The sequence below is a fragment of the Xenopus tropicalis genome, chromosome 4, assembly GCF_000004195.4.
Source record: "Xenopus tropicalis strain Nigerian chromosome 4, UCB_Xtro_10.0, whole genome shotgun sequence".
NCBI lineage: Eukaryota > Metazoa > Chordata > Amphibia > Anura > Pipidae > Xenopus > Xenopus tropicalis.
The window spans coordinates 148,472,072-148,495,544 of NC_030680.2; the positions used below are offsets into that span (position 1 = coordinate 148,472,072).

Consider the following 23,473-nt stretch of genomic DNA (forward strand, 5'->3'; position numbering starts at 1 on the left):
TTTAGAATCACGCCCCCGATGTCAGGGAAGCTCCTCCCCCTTCCCCGGGCCTGTAGTGTCCGCTGAGTAGGGGCAGTGCGGAGCCGGTGCCCGGGGAGTGAGGTGGGTGCCTGGGGTAGCGGCCGGGATGGCGTTCATGGACAAACCGCCTGCCCACAAAGTGCTGCTGGATGATACGGTGCCGCTTACTGCAGTCATAGAGGCGAGTCAGAGCCTGCAGTCCCACACGGTGAGAGACTATGGGGGAGACTGTGTATCTATATGTACTGTGTATCTATATCTATATGTACTGTGTATCTATATCTATATGTACTGTGTATCTATATCTATATGTACTGTGTATCTATATCTATATATATGTACTGTGTATCTATATCTATATGTACTGTGTATCTATATATCTATATGTACTGTGTATCTATATCTATATATATGTACTGTGTATCTATATCTATATGTACTGTGTATCTATATCTATATGTACTGTGTATCTATATCTATATGTACTGTGTATCTATATCTATATATATGTACTGTGTATCTATATCTATATGTACTGTGTATCTATATCTATATGTACTGTGTATCTATATCTATATGTACTGTGTATCTATATCTATATATATGTACTGTGTATCTATATCTATATGTACTGTGTATCTATATCTATATGTACTGTGTATCTATATATATGTACTGACTGCCTGCTGGGAGTTATACACTGTGTGTGTGTAGGTACTGTCTGCCTGCTGGGAGTTATACACTGTGTGTGTAGGTACTGACTGCCTGCTGGGAGTTATACACTGTGTGTGTGTGTAGGTACTGACTGCCTGCTGGGAGTTATACACTGTGTGTGTAGGTACTGACTACCTGCTGGGAGTTATACACTGTGTGTGTAGGTACTGACTGCCTGCTGGGAGTTATACACTGTGTGTGTAGGTACTGACTGCCTGCTGGGAGTTATACACTGTATGTGTGTAGGTACTGACTGCCTGCTGGGAGTTATACACTGTGTGTGTAGGTACTGACTGCCTGCTGGGAGTTATACACTGTGTGTGTGTAGGTACTGACTGCCTGCTGGGAGTTATACACTGTGTGTGTAGGTACTGACTGCCTGCTTGCTGGGAGTTATACACTGTGTGTGTAGGTACTGACTGCCTGCTGGGAGTTATACACTGTGTGTGTGTAGGTACTGACTGCCTGCTGGGAGTTATACACTGTGTGTGTGTAGGTACTGACTGCCTGCTGGGAGTTATACACTGTGTGTGTGTAGGTACTGACTGCCTGCTGGGAGTTATACACTGTGTGTGTAGATACTGACTGCCTGCTGGGAGTTATACACTGTGTGTGTGTGTAGGTACTGACTGCCGGCTGGGAGTTATACACTGTGTGTGTAGGTACTGACTGCCTGCTGGGAGTTATACACTGTGTGTGTAGGTACTGACTGCCTGCTGGGAGTTATACACTGTGTGTGTAGGTACTGACTGCCCGCTGGGAGTTATACACTGTGTGTGTAGGTACTGACTGCCTGCTGGGAGTTATACACTGTGTGTGTAGGTACTGACTGCCTGCTGGGAGTTATACACTGTGTGTGTGTAGGTACTGTCTGCCTGCTGGGAGTTATACACTGTGTGTGTAGGTACTGACTGCCTGCTGGGAGTTATACACTGTGTGTGTAGGTACTGACTGCCTGCTGGGAGTTATACACTGTGTGTGTAGGTACTGACTGCCTGCTGGGAGTTATACACTGTGTGTGTAGGTACTGTCTGCCTGCTGGGAGTTATACACTGTGTGTGTAGGTACTGTCTGCCTGCTGGGAGTTATACACTGTGTGTGTAGGTACTGTCTGCCTGCTGGGAGTTATACACTGTGTGTGTAGGTACTGACTGCCTGCTTGCTGGGAGTTATACACTGTGTGTGTAGCTACTGTCTGCCTGCTGGGAGTTATACACTGTGTGTAGGTACTGACTGCCTGCTGGGAGTTATACACTGTGTGTGTAGGTACTGACTGCCTGCTGGGAGTTATACACTGTGTGTGTAGGTACTGACTGCCTGCTGGGAGTTATACACTGTGTGTGTAGGTACTGACTGCCTGCTGGGAGTTATACACTGTGTGTAGGTACTGACTGCCTGCTGGGAGTTATACACTGTGTGTAGGTACTGTCTGTCTGCTGGGAGTTATACACTGTGTGTAGGTACTGACTGCCTGCTGGGAGTTATACACTGTGTGTGTAGGTACTGACTGCCTGCTGGGAGTTATACACTGTGTGTGTGTAGGTACTGACTGCCTGCTGGGAGTTATACACTGTGTGTGTAGGTACTGACTGCCTGCTGGGAGTTATACACTGTGTGTGTGTAGGTACTGACTGCCTGCTGGGAGTTATACACTGTGTGTGTAGGTACTGACTGCCTGCTGGGAGTTATACACTGTGTGTGTAGGTACTGACTGCCTGCTGGGAGTTATACACTGTGTGTGTAGGTACTGACTGCCTGCTGGGAGTTATACACTGTGTGTAGGTACTGACTGCCTGCTGGGAGTTATACACTGTGTGTAGGTACTGTCTGCCTGCTGGGAGTTATACACTGTGTGTAGGTACTGACTGCCTGCTGGGAGTTATACACTGTGTGTGTAGGTACTGACTGCCTGCTGGGAGTTATACACTGTGTGTGTAGGTACTGACTGCCTGCTGGGAGTTATACACTGTGTGTGTAGGTACTGACTGCCTGCTGGGAGTTATACACTGTGTGTGTAGGTACTGACTGCCTGCTGGGAGTTATACACTGTAAGAGATGCCCATTATATAATAAGAACACCCCCAGCAGTAGATTTGTATAATAAGAAACAATTAGGAGTAGGTGAATATAGCGGCATCGCTGTGAGACAGCCACTTGATTGGAAATTAACAAAATGCCAAAGAGATGTGACAGTCGGCCCTTTGATGTGTGACACAAGGCAGAGCCCCAAAGAGCCAGATAAATGGGGCCCCATCTGCCGGCTCCCACAAAACCATGAGAACGACTGGCTGCCGTGGGTAACTGCCCTGGTGCAGTTTGGCACCTTTGTTTATAAATCTGCCCCATAAAGTTCTTATTTAAAGAGTAGGGCAGCCCCGGCCAGAGGGAATCAGATCCACGTGTGAATGGGAGTTGGGGGGGGGGACATGTGCTCAGGCTTGTGACTGCGATGAGAAACCGTTATTATGGGAAGGGTTGTGACTACTGAGCTGATTGCAACATTCTCACTTTCCCTTTAAAGCTGCAGTAACATGTACAGTGAGTCCTCAATAGGAATAAATAAGGGGCCTATTTATAGGCAGTTTGTTTGGTACAGGATCAGTGACACCAGTAATGGGTACCAGGCAATGCCCAAAATGTGCCCAGTCCTGGTCTGAGGGAAAGAATAAGGCACAATGGAACCCCTGGGGTTGGTGCTGCTCAGCAGTTACAGGGTCACATTTCCCATCACACATTTAATGCATTAAGTCCCCAACGCATTTGTGGCATTTTGGGCAGATGGTGGTTTCTGCCCGTTAATATTGCCCCCCCCTTAAACGGGACCTGTCACCCAGACATAAAAAACAGTATAATAAAACAAGTTAAACATGAAACCCCATTTTTTTTTCATTCAATCCTTACCTGTACTAAATGTATGTGAAAATCTGAGCTGTCAATCATATATTGTCTGCCCCGCCTCTATGCCTTAGGCAGGCAGTTACTTTCACTTTCCATTCAGCACTTTCTAGATGACGCTGCACTCCTCACATTTCCCCTTCTTCCTCAAGATCTTTAATTGCGTATCCTGGGCACGGGCATCGGGTCCCCTATTCATGTAGATTAGGATTCGGTTCTGTATTTGGCTAAATCTTTTACAAAGGATTTGGGGGCCCTAAGATGCTGGGGGGCCAAGTCACTCTCTGCAATGCCTTGAAACCCATAATTAGCTGCTGCTCTGATATCTCTGGTCGAGCCGCTGCCCCATTGCCGAAACACAGTAGCGCCACGCAGGCAAATATTTATCTTCCAATGAAGTCATTTGCTTTTGGCTGGGAACATACGGCCTTTATGTGTACTAATGGGCCCCCCCGCTTTCCTTCTCATTCCTCTGGTACTCAGAGTAAGGCAAGGACTGCCAGTTGCGCTCCTGATAACTCCCAGCATCCCCAAGCAGCTCAGTAATTGGACGAATGCTTGTGCTTAGGGGGTCACTGACCCCGGCAACCAAAAAACAATTGCTCTGTGAGGCTACAGTTTAATTGTTATTGTTACTTTTTATTCCTTATCTTTCCATTTAGGTCCTCTCCTATAAATATATCTGTCTCTCATTCAAACCACTCCCTGGTTGCTAAGGTAAATTGGACCCTAGCAACCAGATAGCTGCTGAAATTCCAAACTGGAGAAGTGCTGAACAAAAAATGAAAAAAAAACACAAATAATAATCACCAATGATATCACCTAACTAAAAGTTAGGTGAACAACCCCTGTAATTAAGAAGTTTAGTTATGGCCCCCCCTCCCAAACCACAGAGTGGCAACTGCCCCTAAATCTCTTACGACAGAGCTTGACGCAGGAAGCCTCTCCTCATATTATGGGAAGTGTAATAGATAGTGGGGGGATATTGCCCAAAGAGGGGCAGCCCCCGGTTCCTAGAGGGCGGATGTGGTTCGGTGAGAGAGAAGTTGTGGCATCAGCTGTAATATGAGTTTAACTGACTGTCTCTCAAGTCTCTGCTGACTGCTGGGAAAGTGCAGATTGGGAATAAATCTCCCTCTAGGGTCATAATCCTTTTCAGCCAATCACATTTCAGCTTTTCCTTAGTCTTATTGCACTATAGGAGCTCACTTTGAGGCTGCAGCTGTGCCCACGTGCCCAGTTCTCTCCGGCCTGCAACTGCCCCAGGTTCTGCCAGCCCCCTGGAGTGGTGTTTATGGGGGGCCCAGCAGGCAGGTGCGGTGGGATTGGGGTACATGAGCTGAGGCTGGAGTGGATAACGGGGGGCAGGGAAGAGATTGCTGTGCTGCAGAACAGGGAGGCAGGGATGATGATGGTGATGGAGACGAGGAGATGGGGGTTACATAACAGGAGCACAATGGATGAACGCCTGACCTGTATTCTATATACAGTATTAAGGCCAAAGGCCAAACAAGGAGCCGCACAAACCAGTCCTACCAGTTACAGTACAGCCTCACTGGGACTTTTATTGCCACTGCTTTCCCTTGTAGTTTTAGGCCTATGTCATGCTTAAAGATGTTGCCCAAATACAGCTCCACAGTGCCCAAAATTGCTTCCTGCCCCTTGTTGCTAGTAATGGCGCTGGCATGGAAACTGGCATCCGAGGGTTTGTGTCTTTGGCAGCAGCTTCCTGGGGGTCCATATATGTAAAAAATAATAAAACCTTGCTTCATGCTTCTGTTCCATTGCTGCTGTACTGCAGCTGAGGGGCAGGGTACCCCAAACCTACCCAATCAGTGTCAGTCGGGTAGGAGATGGAGTGGGCAGTGGGGCATCCCCAGCATGCTTCTGTTCCATTGCTGCTGTACTGGGGTTGAGGGGCAGGGTACCCCAAACCTACCCAATCAGTGTCAGTCGGATAGGAGATGGAGTGGGCAATGGGGCACCTCTAGGGCAGTGCCAGGCCTCAACCTGACGCTGCTCTTCTGGGAGTTGCTCCCACTGAGCCCCAAGAGTATCAGTGAGGTTGGGGTGACTAGCAGCACTAGGCTCATTACTGTGCATTTGGGGTGCTGACCCCTTTAAGATGCTTTGATGCACTTATTTAGTTCAGGGAAGGAACCTGTTCCTTTCTCAGTGTTTCTGCTCATTTACTGAGTGTTGGCAAAACAAAGCCGCGTTATTCACTGGGTGCCAGGGGGTAATTATTCTGCCTAGAAACCCATGTTCCCTGCATAACAAACAGGTATTATCTGTCCCTCCCACTTTTATTGCCCTTCTAACTCACTGACCCCGGTGACTTTCCCACTGACCCCGGTGACTGTCACGGTGCAACTGCCAGTTAGTGTTGCACTATTATTACTTCACTAGACACATTAGGGCTTATTTACTGTTGTTGCCCCAGGCATAATTCTGCCCATTAGGGCCCTTGCACAGGGCACCTGTACCTGGGCCAATAGTGGGTTCAGGCTGTAGAAATCCAGCACAATGTACAGGGCATGGCAGTGCCAGCTGTAAGGCAGCCCCGTACTGGGCATTTGGCTCTTTTCAGATTTTGCATCTGAATGACATGCAGATAGGGGGTACCCTACAGGATGCCCCTGTGCCCCTCTGAATGCGGCTCTGGCACACACAGCGCTGTATGTTGGGCACAGCGCCACTTGTTGTGCCACATTCTGTCAGAAGGAACTGCTTTGTCTCTGGGTGGAACCCGAGTTGCCTGCAAAGTGCAATAACCAGGGTTTGTTTTGCCTATGCCCCTTCATGCCCTTCCCACATTCTCACAGTAGTTCCTAGTCAAGGTTACACAATGTGTGCCAACTCCTGAGCTGGGCATTGGTGCCAGTGATTACAGTTGATATATTGGGAGTGAGCTGGGCATTGGTGCCAGTGATTACAGTTGATATATTGGGAGTGGGCTGGGCATTGGTGCCGTTGATTACAGTTGATATATTGGGAGTGGCTGGGCATTGGTGCCGGTGATTACAGTTAATATATTGGGAGTGAGCTGGGCATTGGTGCCTGTGATTACAGTTGATATATTGGGAGTGAGCTGGGCATTGGTGCCAGTGATTACAGTTGATATATTGGGAGTGAGCTGGGCATTGGTGCCAGTGATTACAGTTGATATATTGGGAGTGGGCTGGGCATTGGTGCCGGTGATTACAGTTGATATATTGGGAGTGGGCTGGGCATTGGTGCCGGTGATTACAGTTAATATATTGGGAGTGAGCTGGGCATTGGTGCCTGTGATTACAGTTGATATATTGGGAGTGAGCTGGGCATTGGTGCCAGTGATTACAGTTAATATATTGGGAGTGAGCTGGGCATTGGTGCCTGTGATTACAGTTGATATATTGGGAGTGAGCTGGGCATTGGTGCCAGTGATTACAGTTGATATATTGGGAGTGAGCTGGGCATTGGTGCCAGTGATTACAGTTGATATATTGGGAGTGAGCTGGGCATTGGTGCCAGTGATTACAGTTGATATATTGGGAGTGAGCTGGGCATTGGTGCCGGTGATTACAGTTGATATATTGGGAGTGAGCTGGGCATTGGTGCCAGTGATTACAGTTGATATATTGGGAGTGAGCTGGGCATTGGTGCCAGTGATTACAGTTGATATATTGGGAGTGAGCTGGGCATTGGTGCCAGTGATTACAGTTGATATATTGGGAGTGATCTGGGCATTGGTGCCGGTGATTACAGTTGATATATATTGGGAGTGAGCTGGGCATTGGTGCCGGTGATTACAGCTGATATATTGGGAGTGAGCTGGGCATTGGTGCCGGTGATTACAGTTAATATATTGGGAGTGAGCTGGGCATTGGTGCCTGTGATTACAGTTAATATATTGGGAGTGAGCTGGGCATTGGTGCCTGTGATTACAGTTGATATATTGGGAGTGAGCTGGGCATTGGTGCCGGTGATTACAGTTGATATATTGGGAGTGAGCTGGGCATTGGTGCCGGTGATTACAGTTAATATATTGGGAGTGAGCTGGGCATTGGTGCCGGTGAGTGACCACTAAACCCCAGTGCCCCCCCTCGTGCCGTACATGACAGCTTGTCCCCCCCATAACAGGCAGATGTTCTGTTTATTGATTGCAGCCGCACTGTAACAACATGGAGCCCACTGAGAGCAGCAGCTGCCGCCACCGGGGGGTCCGTTCTGCTCTGGCCCCTCAGTCACATTTGTTCCTTTGGTCTGGGGCCCCCCAGTGCGAGCTTGTTATTGGTGGAATTCCTGTGTAAGCTTTACTCCTGGTGGCCAATCGGCCAATTAATTGTTATTCAATGTGGAAAGTCTGGAAAATTCCGAGATTGAAAGAAACTAATTGCTGCTGATCCACATCATGCAAAAGTGCTGAAGTGCTTTCTGTATTAGTCACGAACATCTTGTGGCCTCACAGCTGTCGCTGAACTACAACTCTCAGCAGTCCAAGAGATGCCCATGCCTGGCGTATATATACTTATCAGCCTATGAGATGCAGGGAGCTGGGCTCCTCCCACACAGAGATTTACTGAGGTTATAACAGGCACACATGCCAAGGGCTATAAATATTTATATGTATTATCCCTCTAATCTTGTGATTTCTTGCAGCAAATCTGATTAATCACATTGTTTTCTTCCTCCCAGGATCATTGGTTTGTTTATATGGCTTCTTCCTCCAAAACAGAATCATAAGATTGGCCTGATGTCTCCATTTCCTACGGCCCCACCGGCCACTACTAACGCTTAGCAAAACAGGCATTAAAGTAATCTTCTAGCTATCTGCTTAACAGAGCACAGATCCTATCTGATCCCCCCCCCCCCCCCCCATTGTAAGCAGCAGTCCTGCCCTGCTTTATGGCTGAGATTCTAGCTATCTGTATAACAGAGCATTCTGTCACAGTGGCACAGATCCTATCTGATCCCCCCATTGTAAGCAGCAGTCCTGCCCTGCTTTATGGCTGAGATTCTAGCTATCTGTATAACAGAGCATTCTGTCACAGTGGCACAGATCCTATCTGATCCCCCCATTGTAAGCAGCAGTCCTGCCCTGCTTTATGGCTGAGATTCTAGCTATCTGTATAACAGAGCATTCTGTCACAGTGGCACAGATCCTATCTGATCCCCCCATTGTAAGCAGCAGTCCTGCCCTGCTTTATGGCTGAGATTCTAGCTATCTGTATAACAGAGCATTCTGTCACAGTGGCACAGATCCTATCCCCCCCATTGTAAGCAGCAGTCCTGCCCTGCTTTATGGCTGAGATTCTAGCTATCTGTATAACAGAGCATTCTGTCACAGTGGCACAGATCCTATCTGATCCCCCCATTGTAAGCAGCAGTCCTGCCCTGCTTTATGGCTGAGATTCTAGCTATCTGTATAACAGAGCATTCTGTCACAGTGGCACAGATCCTATCTGATCCCCCCATTGTAAGCAGCAGTCCTGCCCTGCTTTATGGCTGAGATTCTAGCTATCTGTATAACAGAGCATTCTGTCACAGTGGCTCAGATCCTATCTGATCCCCCCCATTGTAAGCAGCAGTCCTGCCCTGCTTTATGGCTGAGATTCTAGCTATCTGTATAACAGAGCATTCTGTCACAGTGGCACAGATCCTATCTGATCCCCCCCCCCCCCCCATTGTAAGCAGCAGTCCTGCCCTGCTTTATGGCTGAGATTCTAGCTATCTGTATAACAGAGCATTCTGTCACAGTGGCACAGATCCTATCTGATCCCCCCCATTGTAAGCAGCAGTCCTGCCCTGCTTTATGGCTGAGATTCTAGCTATCTGTATAACAGAGCATTCTGTCACAGTGGCACAGATCCTATCTGATCCCCCCATTGTAAGCAGCAGTCCTGCCCTGCTTTATGGCTGAGATTCTAGCTATCTGTATAACAGAGCATTCTGTCACAGTGGTACAGATCCTATCTGATCCCCCCATTGTAAGCAGCAGTCCTGCCCTGCTTTATGGCTGAGATTCTAGCTATCTGTATAACAGAGCATTCTGTCACAGTGGCACAGATCCTATCTGATCCCTCCCATTGTAAGCAGCAGTCCTGCCCTGCTTTATGGCTGAGATGGTATAATCTCTATATACAGTGGCTTGCAAAAGTATTCGGCCCCTTTGAACTTTTCCACATTTTGTCACATTACAGCCACAAACATGAATCAATTTTATTGGAATTCCACGTGAAAGACCAATACAAAGTGGTGTACACATGAGAAGTGGAAGGAAAATCATACATGATTCCAAACATTTTTTACAAATAAATATGTGCAAAGTGGGGTGTGCGTAATTATTCAGCCCCCTTTGGTCTGAGTGCAGTCAGTTGCCCATAGACATTGCCTGATGAGTGCTAATGACTAAATAGAGTGCCCCTGTGTGTAATCTAATGTCAGTACAAATACAGCTGCTCTGTGACGGCCTCAGAGGTTGCTAAGGGAATATTGGGAGCAACAACACCATGAAGTCCAAAGAACACACCAGACAGGTCAGGGATAAAGTTATTGAGAAATATAAAGCAGGCTTAGGCTACAAACAGATTCCCAAAGCCTTGAACCTCCCACGGAGCCCTGTTCCACCGATCATTCAGAAATGGCAGGAGTATGGCACAACTGTAACCCTACCAAGGCACGGCCGTCCCCCTAAACTCACAGGCCGAACAAGGAGAGCGCTGATCAGAAATGCCGCCAAGAGGCCCATGGTGACTCTGGGGGGGCTGCAGAGATCTACAGCTCAGGTGGGGGAATCTGTCCATAGGACAACTATTAGTCGGGCACTGCACAAAGTTGGCCTTTATGGAAGAGTGGCAAGAAGAAAGCCATTGTTACCAGAAAACCATAAGAAGTCCCGTTTGCAGTTTGCCACAAGCCATGTGGGGGGGGGGGGGGGGGGCAGCAAACATGTGGGAGAAGGGGCTCTGGTCAGATGAGACCAAAATGGAACTTTTTGGCCAAAATGCAAAATGCTATGTGTGGCGGAAAACTAACACTGCACATCACTCTGACTCCACCATCCCCACTGTCACATATGGGGGGGCAGCATCATGCTCTGGGGGGGCTTCTCTTCAGCAGGGACAGGGAAGCTGGTCAGAGTTGATGGGAAGATGGATGGAGCCAAATACAGGGCAATCTTGGAAGAAAACCTCTTGGAGTCTGCAAAAGACTTGAGACTGGGGCGGAGGTTCCCCTTCCAGCAGGACAACGACCCTAAACATAAAGCCAGGGCAACAATGGGTTAAACCCAAACATATCCATGTGTTAGACTGGCCCAGTCACAGCCCAGATCTAAATCCAATGGGGAATCTGTGGCAAGATCTGAAAACTGCTGTTCCCAAAGGCTGACCATCTAATCTGACTGAGCTGGAGCTGTTTTGCAAAGAAGAATGGGCAAGGATTTCAGTCTGTAGGTGGGCAAAGCGGGTAGAGACAGACCCTAAAGCCTGGCAGCTGGAATTGCAGCAAAAGGGGGTTCTACAGAGTATTGACTCAGGGGGCTGAATAATTACGCACACCCCACTTTGCACTTATTTATTTGTAAAAAATGTTTGGAATCATGTATGATTTTCCTTCCACTTCTCACGTGTACACCACTTTGTATTGGGCTTTCCCGTGTACCCCACTTTGTATTGGTCTTTCACGTAGAATTCCAATAAAACTGATTCATGTTTGTGGCTGTAATGTGACAAAATGTGGAAAAGTTCAAGGGGGCCGAATACTTTTGCAAGCCACTGTATCTGTATTACAGAGACTGTTGTTCTGCAGTAGATGTTACCTTTTGATAATGGCAGTTCTGGGTGCCAAGCTTTTGCAATAAGCTTATTCAGCTTTTGGGTGCACAACACAGATTTTGCCTGGGGGGGGGGTAGGTGGGGGTAAGTGTATTTACATTGGCTGATATTCCTCCTCGACACGCAGCTCTGTTTATTTAGAAAGCCAGAAATTCTGCATAGAGAATAATAAATATTTCCTCGTTTCCTTGCTTGGGGGCAATGGCTGCTCCACGAGGGCCCAGGATTAAAGTGCAAATTTATTTTCTTTGAGATTTGGGTTGTTTGTGTTTGTTTGGCTGATTTCTGTTGTTTCCCGGGGCCCCATATTGGGGTTACAGGTGTTGCACATTCACTTTGCTTTGATTCATTGTAGAACGTACAAAGGGGCCCCCCAACGTCTGGATTTGATTTGCCTATCGGGCTGTGCCGGGTCACCAGGGGTGGACAGAACCCAGAACTACACCTTTATATGTCTGTGCCTATGGGCCCCTGTTCCTTTGCCTCCAGATATTGCTGAACTGAGAGAAAAGTGTAAGCTCTTGATCCTGGGTATTGTGCAGCACTGTGGGTTGGTGACATAACCCCCCCTCACATACACTCAGACTTTCACGGCTGCTTGTGTTTTGCTTCTCCGTGTTCCGGAGCAGGTTCTGGTGACTCAGCTGGATGTGTTTCCTCTTGGCCCCTCGGTGCCCTGACTCCATTGCCCAGGAATGGGGGGAGAAGCTTCCCTGACTCCTCTCGTTTCCTCGCTGTCCTCACTGGGCTTCTCTGGAACTGCCCGACTCAGCACATAGTGGTGGTTCTGTGGGCTCACCCCAGCCGCTCTGTGTTGGAAGCACAAACAGATATTCAGTATAAAGGGATTGCAGGATAGGTGCTAGTCTTTTGGGCAACCTGCTTCCCACAGAATGTAATTTGACTACAACTCCCAGCACCCTCTTGTCGCCTTTGGCAACCAGTGGCAGGCAGGTGGGTTACAGATGTGGCTGTCCTGGTGTCATGCATAGGGATTCTAACTGGCATTTCTGCCCACTGAGTGGATCAAAGTTCCTAATTTTGGGTGAAATTTATATAAGAACCCTTGTGACAACTATATATAATGTAAACTGCCGACCCGGAGCTCTACGGCATCCCTGGGCCCTATTGGAACCTGGGGCCCTACTGCACCCTGGGGCCCTATTGGAACCTGGGGCCCTACTGCACCCTGGGGCCCTATTGGAACCTGGGGCCCTACTGCACCCTGGGGCCCTATTGGAACCTGGGGCCCTACTGCATCCTGGGGCCCTATTGCAACCCGGGGCCCTATTGCATCCCGGGGGCCCTATTGCATCCCGGGGGCCCTATTGCATCCCGGGGGCCCTATTGCATCCCGGGGGCCCTATTGCAACCCGGGGCCCTATTGCAACCCGGGGCCCTATTGCAACCCGGGGCCCTATTGCATCCCGGGGCCCTATTGCATCCCGGGGCCCTATTGCATCCCGGGGCCCTATTGCATCCCGGGGCCCTACTGCATGTCCAGGTTCCTTAACCAATTAGAATGCTGCTGGCAGGAGCTGGCTATTACTGCCCAATACTTCCCTGCCCTAGTGCCAAAGCTTCAGGAATAGTATAAATGGGTGATTGTCTCCCTAATGGTGTTACCCTTAATAGGGCTGCTGGCCGGGGATGCTGGGAGTTCTAGCCCACAACCCTATCCATGCCTGACACTGAAGGCGCAAGTTTCAATTCCTTCCCAATATCTAATTTAGCAAAAAGCAACCTAGGGGAATTAGAGGCCTTCTAAGTGATATGTAGGAAGTGCTGAATGGAAAGTAAAAGTAATTGTAATTAAAAATCCGCTCAGATTTTTAAATACATTTATAACAGGCATGGATGATTTTATTAAGAAAAGAATTTGGGTGATACACAAGTCACAATAAGCACTTACATGTACCCAAGAATCGCCCAAGAACAACTGTAACGTTCCGATTGCAAGGGGGAGTGTTTTCCCTGCTACTCACCTCTCCGTTTCTACTTCCTGTCCTGACAGAAACCATAATTGTATTATTATAGATATACAGCCAGGATGGGAGCAGTAGTTTTACCCTGTACGAATAGGGAGGGCTGATGGCCCTGCTGTGAGACACGGCTGTAACACAAGCTCCCATTGGCTGAGAGGAGTACAGGGGCAGGAATATCAGAAATCACCATTGATCAGACTTTGCTCGGGTACGTCTCGTAGCCAAGGGGCTAAAGTGCACAGAGCAGTGACCCGTATCAGCCAATCAGCAATTAGTATTGATCTGTTTTTGGCACAAACAAACAAACATTCGGTTGCTGTGAGTTCAGGGGCGTAATTTAAAGGTGTACGGGCCCTTGTGCACAATTTGTAACAGGGACCCCAACTTTGCACCATTACCCCCCTTCTCTACACTCCTGCGCTTGGCTGTAGTTACCATAGCAACACTAGCTGGTCCCCAGTGGGCTTTTTAGTGGGCTCCCAGGGTTGCCATCTCAACAAAATTTTCTGGGCCCCCCTCCTCCTCAGCAACTCCTCCAATGGCCCCTCCCATTGGTCACCAGCAGTGCCCCCCTAGAACATTAGCAGCCAGCAGGGGCCCCCTAATACATTGGTAGCCAGCAGTGCCCCCCTAGTGCATTGGTAGCCAGCAGTGCCCCCCTAGTGCATTGGTAGCCAGCAGTGCCCCCCCTAGTACATTGGTAGCCAGCAGTGCCCCCCCTAGTACATTGGTAGCCAGCAGTGCCCCCCCTAGTACATTGGTAGCCAGCAGTGCCCCCCCTAGTACATTGGTAGCCAGCAGTGCCCCCTAGTACATTGGTAGCCAGCAGTGCCCCCTAGTACATTGGTAGCCAGCAGTGCCCCCTAGTACATTGGTAGCCAGCAGTGCCCCCTAGTACATTGGTAGCCAGCAGTGCCCCCTAGTACATTGGTAGCCAGCAGTGCCCCCTAGTACATTGGTAGCCAGCAGTGCCCCCTAGTACATTGGTAGCCAGCAGTGCCCCCTAGTACATTGGTAGCCAGCAGTGCCCCCCAGTACATTGGTAGCCAGCAGTGCCCCCCTAGTACATTGGTAGCCAGCAGTGCCCCCCTAGTACATTGGTAGCCAGCAGTGCCCCCCTAGTACATTGGTAGCCAGCAGTGCCCCCTAGTACATTGGTAGCCAGCAGTGCCCCCCAGTACATTGGTAGCCAGCAGTGCCCCCCTAGTACATTGGTAGCCAGCAGTGCCCCCTAGTACATTGGTAGCCAGCAGTGCCCCCTAGTACATTGGTAGCCAGCAGTGCCCCCCAGTACATTGCTAGCCAGCAGTGCCCCCCAGTACATTGGTAGCCAGCAGTGCCCCCCAGTACATTGGTAGCCAGCAGTGCCCCCTAGTACATTGGTAGCCATCAGTGCCCCCTAGTACATTGGTAGCCAGCAGTGCCCCCTAGTACATTGGTAGCCAGCAGTGCCCCCTAGTACATTGGTAGCCAGCCCAACCCAACCGTGTCCCCCCCCCCGGCATCTTCAGCGGCGGCTCCTTTGGCACTTCAGACTGCCGACAGGGCCGGAATTGATTAAAGGGGCCCAAGCTACTAAGAAAACTGTAGCACAGCCGGGCCCCCTTTAAGGTTAAAATCGCCCGGGCCCGGGACAACTGTCCCCCCTGTGCCCCCACTGATGGCGGCCCTGGGTCCTCCAGGGGTGCCAGTTAGCCCCCCGCTGAGGGGAAGTACGGTGCAACCCCCCTGTTCCTGTAAAACTCATAACAGAGGGCATATAGGAAAAAAAGATCTGAAATTGCCAGAAATGCAGGTTTTCTGTCAGAAAATGTGTATTCAGACTGAAATCACAAGGGCCATGATTGGAGCTTCAGCGGTTTTACATTTAATGGTATGGGAGTTGGCAGGGGGCGGGGCACCACTCTGGCACCTCCCTCAGTTGAGGGTTCGGTGCATCCCTAGTTTAAAGCAGGGGTCCTCACACTACAGCCCCCCCCCCCCAAGGTCATTTACCCGGGCCCCTGCCCCCGCTGCGGCCTCACCCCTGTTTAAAAAGTTTGAGGAGCCCTGGTTCAAAGGTTTGGGAACTCATGCGTATCTCACTTGGGAATGGATTGGGGTACACTGATTGTAGGAATGGTCCCATTCTGAGGGCAATCAGTGCCTGTGGGCACCTAAATAAATGTAAATTGGGCAGAATTGGGTCAGATGGGGCCCGTGGGTCCTACTGGGGAGATGCAGAGAGAAGCCATTGGTTTCCTTCTGTATTACTGGGCCAGCAGCTCCTATGGGATTGTGCCTGGTAGGGACAGACTGGGGCAGTTACGCTAATGTACCAAATGCCACTTGCTCCCATTTTATTTAGGCAGTTATGTTGCGGCTAAAGGCCTCTGCTCTAATTGTTGTGCCTTTCTGTGCAGGAGTACATCGTGCGGGTCCAGCGAGGGGTCTCAATGGAGAACAGTTGGCAGGTAAGGGGGTTGCAGAGTCCAGATGGGGGGGGAGGTTCCATGACCGTGGCTATAGTCTGTACATATGGGTCATTTGTCAACACTGGGCAAATTTGTTCATGAGCAGTAACCTATGGCAACCAATCAAATTATTGCATTCGTTGTTCTATCTGCAGCCGGCTGAAAAAAAAAAAAAAAAAGCTAATCACTGATTGGTTGCTATGGGTTACTGCCCATGGGCACATTTGTCCAGTGTTGATAAATGAGCCCCACAGGAGATTCAGAGGAACTGGGGGGGAGAGAGAATGCAGGTACTGGGAAATACACCTGGGGGGTATATGTCTAACTAGAGGGAGGTGACACCCCAAATGGTAGGGGAACACATCTATAGGGATGGGGGGAAGTTATATACTTATCTCTATATATGACATGGCTTCAGTGCAGTTATATACTGTATACATATATATATATATGGGCGCAGATGATGTCACTGACCTGCTTTATCTCTGATGTCATTTTTCAGATTATAAGAAGATACAGTGACTTCGATATGCTGAATAACAGCCTGCAGGTAAGGCCTTTTAGGGTTGCTGCCCTGTGTGCTTCTGTACTCTGGGACTTTATTAGTAAGCCCTGATTACTGTATCATATAAGGTAGTAGGGCCGCGTCCTGTGGACGGTTGAACAGTAGAAGAGGCCAGGATGGGGCCCAGGACTGGAAAGGGACCTCTGTGCCATATATCATTATGTGTGCCCCATGGCATTACCCATGCCCCATGGCATTACCCGTGCCCCATGGCATTACCTGTTCCCCATGGCATAACCTGTGCCATATATCATTACCCGTGCCCCATATCATTACCCGTGCCCCATATCATTACCCGTGCCCCATATCATTACCCGTGCCCCATATCATTACCCGTTCCCCATGGCATTACCCGTGCCCCATATCATTACCCGTGCCCCATATCATTACCCGTGCCCCATGGCATTACCCGTTCCCCATGGCATTACCCGTTCCCCATGGCATTACCCGTTCCCCATGGCATTACCCGTTCCCCATGGCATTACCCGTTCCCCATGGCATTACCCGTTCCCCATGGCATTACCCGCGCCCCATGGCATTACCCGCGCCCCATGGCATTACCCGCGCCCCATGGCATTAACTGTGCCCCATGGCATTACCTGTGCCATATATCGTTACCCGTGCCATATATCGTTACCCGTGCCCCATATCGTTACCCGTGCCCCATATCGTTACCCGTGCCCCATATCGTTACCCGTGCCTCATATCGTTACCCGTGCCCCATATCGTTACCCGTGCCCCATATCGTTACCCGTGCCCCATATCGTTACCCGTGCCCCATATCGTTACCCGTGCCCCATATCGTTACCCGTGCCCCATGGCATTACCCGTTCCCCATGGCATTACCCGTTCCCCATGGCATTCCCCATTCCCCATGGCATTCCCCATTCCCCATGGCATTACCTGCGCCATATATCATTACCCGTGCCCCATATCATTACCCGTGCCCCATATCATTACCCGTGCCCCATAATTTTTCATGTTTCCTGCACGTTTTTTTGCCTTTTTGTCTTCGCTCCCCGCACTTCCCACTGCCCCTCGCTTCCTGCACTTCCCACTGCCCCTCTCCCCCCGCATTCCCACTGCCCCTCTCTCCCCGCACTTCCCACTGCCCCTCTCTCCCCGCATTCCCACTGCCCCTCTCCCCCCTGAGCTATATCTGTTCTGCGTAGATTGGATCTCATGGCAGATGGGCAGTAAATAGAGCACATACTGTGCATTAGTGATTGGATAATGGCAAAGGCCATTCATGCACGAACAGTAAATATTCCTTCTTTAACCAAAAATCTGTAAAATGCGTATCTTTAACAGGTGCAGTTTTATATTATTTCTTAAATAGGAGCTGCCATAGTGTTTATCCCACAGTCTCCCGATTTCTGTTGTTTCCTTTCCAGATCTCCGGGCTCAGCCTACCGCTCCCTCCTAAGAAGCTGATTGGGAATATGGATCGGGAGTTTATTGCGGAGAGACAGAAGGGCCTTCAGAACTACCTAAATGTCATCACCTCCAACCACATCCTGTGTAACTATGAGCAGGTCAAGAAATTCCTCGACCCGACCAACTATTCTGCCAACTACACCGGTACGGCAGCACCTCCATACGGCTTGTACTACTACTGTCACTCAGTGTCCTGTCTCTGTGCCCCCATTACTAGCTGTGTCTCTCTGTATGTGTGTATATATATATATATCCAAAATGCTCGGGACCTGGTGTTTTCCGGATAAGGGATGTTTTCGTAGTTTGGATCTCCATACTCTAAGGCCACTAAAAAATAAACATGAAATAAACCCAATAGGGCTGTTCTGCCCCCAATAAGGGGTAATTATATCTTAGTTGGGATCAAGTACAGGTACTGTTTTATTATTACAGAGAAAAGGGAATCATTTAACCATGAAATAAACCCAATAGGGCTGTTCTGCCCCAATAAGGGGTAATTATATCTTAGTTGGGATCAAGTACAGGTACTGTTTTATTATTACAGAGAAAAGGGAATCATTTAACCATTAAATAAACCCAATAGGGCTGTTCTGCCCCCAATAAGGGGTAATTATATCTTAGTTGGGATCAAGTACAGGTACTGTTTTATTATTACAGAGAAAAGGGAATCATTTAACCATGAAATAAACCCAATAGGGCTGTTCTGCCCCCAATAAGGGGTAATTATATCTTAGTTGGGATCAAGTACAGGTACTGTTTTATTATTACAGAGAAAAGGGAATCATTTAACCATGAAATAAACCCAATAGGGCTGTTCTGCCCCCAATAAGGGGTAATTATATCTTAGTTGGGATCAAGTACAGGTACTGTTTTATTATTACAGAGAAATGGGAATCATTTAACCATGAAATAAACCCAATAGGGCTGTTCTGCCCCCAATAAGGGGTAATTATATCTTAGTTGGGATCAAGTACAGGTACTGTTTTATTATTACAGAGAAAAGGGAATCATTTAACCATTAAATAAACCCAATAGGGCTGTTCTGCCCCAATAAGGGGTAATTATATCTTAGTCAGGATCAAGTACAGGTACTGTTTTATTATTATATTTTTTAAAATTAGAATTATTTGCTTATAATGGAGTCTATGAAAGATGATCTTCTTCCCGTAATTTAGAACTTTCTGGATAATAGGTTTCCAGATAATAGATCCCATACCTATGTATGTATGTGTGTGTGTATATATATATATATATATATATATATATATATATATATATATATATATATATATATATATATATATATATAATATAATATAATATGGATGCACGGAATCCAGGATTCGGTTTGGGATTCGGCCTTTCATTTTCAGCAGGATTCGGGTTCGGCTGAAGTCACATAAACATGGAAATTAAAAATTTTTCACTAAGTGCATAGAGCACTCTAAAGGGCACCTATAGAGAATAATGACTGCTCAATGACGTGTCGGGGGCTGTATTTCCAGGCAGCTCTAGTGCAGGTCCCATACCTGGGGCCCCGGGGTTGGCACTATTGCCTTACTGTGTGTATCCCTTTAAGAGCTTACAAAACATCTCTGGGATTGTTCCCAAATCCCTAGCTCAGTATTATTGTGCATCTTCCTCCCTGTGCAGCTCCGTGAATATCTGTTACGGAAATGGAACCTATGGGAATAAGCAGCAATTAGGTTGTTTACCAGATGGAACCCTGCAGTACAGTCCTGGTTCTACACTCCAAGTCTGCTTATTCTCTTACCTGCATTTACTACTTTTATGTTTTATCCATTTCATCCTTGGTCTCCTCTGCTCATCTGAGCAACTCCCATACCCATTTACTCATCCAGCCATTCATATAGGAACATCTCGTTATGGGGGACCTTGTAAGACAGTGTGTGTGTGTGTGTGTGTGTATATTCTTTCTGTAGTAAAGGAACAATACTGCTACCAAATGGAGTGGGCTAATAAAATGGGAAATGGGCCACAAGACCAGGCTGTGTAATATAATGCTCACATCCCTCTCTCCCTGCCATATTTCAGTTATGGGACTGCCGGAGGTACCTAAGCCCTATGGATTAACGTTTAGTATGATATAATGAGTAATATTCAGAGACAATTTGCAATTGGTCTTCATTTTTTATTATTTGTAGTTTTTTAGTTATTTCATTTTCTGATCAGCAGCTCTCCAGTTTGGAGTTTCAGGAGCTATTTGGTTGCTAGGGTCTAAATGACCTTAGTGATGACAGTTTGAATGAGAGGATGGTAAATGAATAGGAGAGGGACCTGAAAAGTAACAATAACAATAAAACTGGAGCCTCACAGAGCAATAGGGTTTGGCTGCCGGGGTCAGTGACCCCCATTTGAAAGCTGCAAAGAGTAAAGGTCCCCATACATGGGACGATTGTAGCTGCCAATATGGGTCCCTTGGATCGATTCGGCAGCTTATCGGCCCGTGTAGGGGCAGAAACGAGGGGCCTGCCCGACCGATATCTGGCCTGAAATTGGCCAGATATCGATCGGCTAGGTTAGGAAATCCAGTCTGATCGGGGGCCACATCGGCCCCAGGGCCAAACGATCGAATTAGCCTACACGCTCCCCGATATCGCCCACCCGTAGGTGGGGATATCGGGTGAAGATCCACTCGCTTGCCGATCTCGCCAAGCGAGCGAATCTTAACGTGTATGGGCACCTTTAGAAGAAAATAGCAAATAGATCAAAAACTATAAGAAATAAATAATGAAGACCAGTTGAAAAGTTGCTTGAAATAGGCTGTTTTATAACATACTAATATCAGTTTGCCGAACCCGTGGCTGTTTGGGGATTGGGAGCTACTTTATATAATAAATAATGGGGTCCTTTAACCCCTTGTTGCCCTACCAGACCCAGAGACAGCCCAAAGGGAGGAGTCCAAATCATCTGAAGCTTTTTCCTCTTTGTTTATATAGAAGTCGCCCTTCAGCAAGTGTCCATGTTCTTCCGCTCGGAGCCAAAATGGGAGGTCGTTGAGCCCTTGAAGGATATTGGTAAGAGATACGGAGGGATAATATCTATATTTCCATTTTGTGGAAGTGGCTGTCAGTTCTTTGACCGGAACCCATTCTTCTCTGCAGGGTGGAGATTACGGAAACGATACTTTCTAATGAAGTGCAAGAGTCAGCCTAAAGAGCACCTTGTGCTGAGCTGGGTAATTGTTTGGTTGCCCCCTTCCCTTTCTATAAGCCCATATGGGCCTTGCTTGCCCCGGCCGTATAACCAACTTGGTCTGTGTGTTTGTAGGCCGACCTGGGACCTGACAAGTACCTGCAGGACAAGGATTTTCAGTGTGCGATTAAACTGCTTCAGTCTTGGTCTGTAAGTATTGGCTTGGTCTTTCTGCTCCTGAATGGTCACATGTCCATTATCCAATGGCATCACAGAGATAGAATGAGGCGTGGCCAACCTGTTGCTCCCCAGTCGCTCCGTGGTAGGAGATTTGAGAGGGTTTTGTTGGTTGGTGTAAAAAAGTGGAGTAAAACATGATGTTGCTCATAACAGCCAATCAGATGCTTTTGCTTTGGTTTTCTAACTGTTGAAATCTAATTGCTGATTGGTTGCCCTGGGCAACATCAACACTTTTTACACAGCATGATAAATATACCCAATAGTATGTTATAGAATGGCATATTCTTAGCAGCTTTTCAATTGGTCTTCATAATTTATTTTGTATAGTTTTTTAATTATTTGCCTTCTTCTGCCTCTTTCCAGCTTTCAAATGGGGGTCACTGACCCCGGCAGCCAAACCCTATTGCTCTGTGAGGCTCCAGTTTTATTGTTATTGTTACTTTTTATTACTTATCTTTCTATTTAGGCCCTACCCTATTCATATTCTTGTCTTTCTTTCAAATCACTGTCTGGTTGCTAGGTTAAATTGGACCCTAGCAACCAGATAGCCACTGATATTCCAAACTGTAGTGCTGCTGAACCGAAAGCTAAAAAGAACAAAAATAAAGACCAATTGCAGATTGTCCGAGAATAGCACTCTCTTCATCATGTTAAAAGTTATTCTAAAGATGAACAACCCCTTTAAAGGGAAAGTTCACAAGTTAATTTTAATATGTTATAGAAAGGCCAATTTTAAGCAACTTTTTAGTTGTTCTTCGTTTTCTTTTATAGTTTAGTTTATAGTATATCAGTCATTCACCCAAACCACTCTCTGGTAACTAAGGTAAATTGGACCCTAGAAACCAGATAAAATTCCAAACTGGAGAGCCGCGGAACGAAAAGTTAAGTAATTAAAAAAGAATGGTTTGTCAGGCATTTGAAATGTGTTCTTTTTTCAGCATCCTTACATCTATCGCATCACTTTTGCAACAGCCAGTGAATCGTCAGCTCTTATAATCCGGCCGTTCAATGAGAAGGGAACCCTGAAGGACCTCATCTACAAGGTAGGGTCACAGTATTTGGCCTAAACAAGAAACATCTGTAGATATTTTATAAATCGGTATATTTTGAGTTGTTTATGTGGGGGTACCGAATATGTTCATAACCTGTAAAATATATATCCTCAGAAATGGTCCCCTGGGATGCCTTTTGTAAGAAGTATCCCTATAAAGTGCCATGGATTTCCTGTGAATTATATCCTTATAAACAGTGCTTAGTGATGTCATCAGTTAAAATTGGTGCCTAGTGATGTAAATGAGACACTTGAACTCTTTTTTGAATTTTACTACAGAGAACGTACAGTAGGTTTTGAGTTACGCTGTAGATTGTATTGAATATTGTGCCCCCTACTATTATCCTTATGATTTACAGTAGGGTATAACTCAGCCTGCAGCCTTGTGCCTTTATATGGGGGGCACAGAACCCCTCAGTGACTGCTAATATCCTTATCATTTACAGTAGGGGGTACATTATCCCTTATAATACATGAGTGATACTCAGAGTTCCCTGTATAACTCAGCCTGCAGCCTTGTGCCTTTATATGGGGGGCACAGAACCCCTCAGTGACTGCTAATATCCTTATCATTTACAGTAGGGGGTACATTATCCCTTATAATACATGAGTGATACTCAGAGTTCCCTGTATAACTCAGCCTGCAGCCTTGTGCCTTTATATGGGGGGCACAGAACCCCTCAGTGACTGCTAATATCCTTATCATTTACAGTAGGGGGTACATTATCCCGTATAATACATGAGTGATACTCAGAGTTCCCTGTATAACTCAGCCTGCAGCCTTGTGCCTTTATATGGGCACAGAACCCCTCAGTGACTGCTAATATCCTTATCATTTACAGTAGGGGGTACATTATCCCTTATAATACATGAGTGATACTCAGAGTTCCCTGTATAACTCAGCCTGCAGCCTTGTGCCTTTATATGGGGGGCACAGAACCCCTCAGTGACTGCTAATATCCTTATCATTTACAGTAGGGGGTACATTATCCCTTATAATACATGAGTGATACTACTTATGTCCCGGTGGGTGTTACACAACATTAATTCCTCGTAATTATTGTTTTTCCTAAGGCAAAACCTAAAGATCCGTTTTTGAAGAAATACTGCAATCCCAGGAAAATTCAAGGCCTGGAGCT

At 47.4% G+C, this 23,473-nt stretch overlaps 1 protein-coding gene across 2 annotated transcripts in view; it reads left to right on the forward strand.

The window, feature by feature from the left end:
• Nucleotides 1-23,473, forward strand: part of pxk (PX domain containing serine/threonine kinase) — a 49,737-nt gene continuing 26,264 nt past the window's right edge. Inside the window, exons 1-9 of one of the 2 annotated variants that reach the window (XM_031901255.1) lie at nucleotides 1-229; nucleotides 15,835-15,885; nucleotides 16,388-16,435; nucleotides 17,845-18,031; nucleotides 20,848-20,925; nucleotides 21,013-21,086; nucleotides 21,179-21,253; nucleotides 22,222-22,326; nucleotides 23,409-23,473. The exon at nucleotides 23,409-23,473 is cut by the window's right edge and continues 37 nt beyond it. In XM_031901255.1, the coding sequence (XP_031757115.1) occupies nucleotides 128-229; nucleotides 15,835-15,885; nucleotides 16,388-16,435; nucleotides 17,845-18,031; nucleotides 20,848-20,925; nucleotides 21,013-21,086; nucleotides 21,179-21,253; nucleotides 22,222-22,326; nucleotides 23,409-23,473 (785 nt within the window). In that variant the 5' untranslated portion in view covers nucleotides 1-127. The remainder of the gene's footprint in view (nucleotides 230-15,834; nucleotides 15,886-16,387; nucleotides 16,436-17,844; nucleotides 18,032-20,847; nucleotides 20,926-21,012; nucleotides 21,087-21,178; nucleotides 21,254-22,221; nucleotides 22,327-23,408) is intronic. The other variant, XM_031901256.1, reaches the window with a different exon arrangement.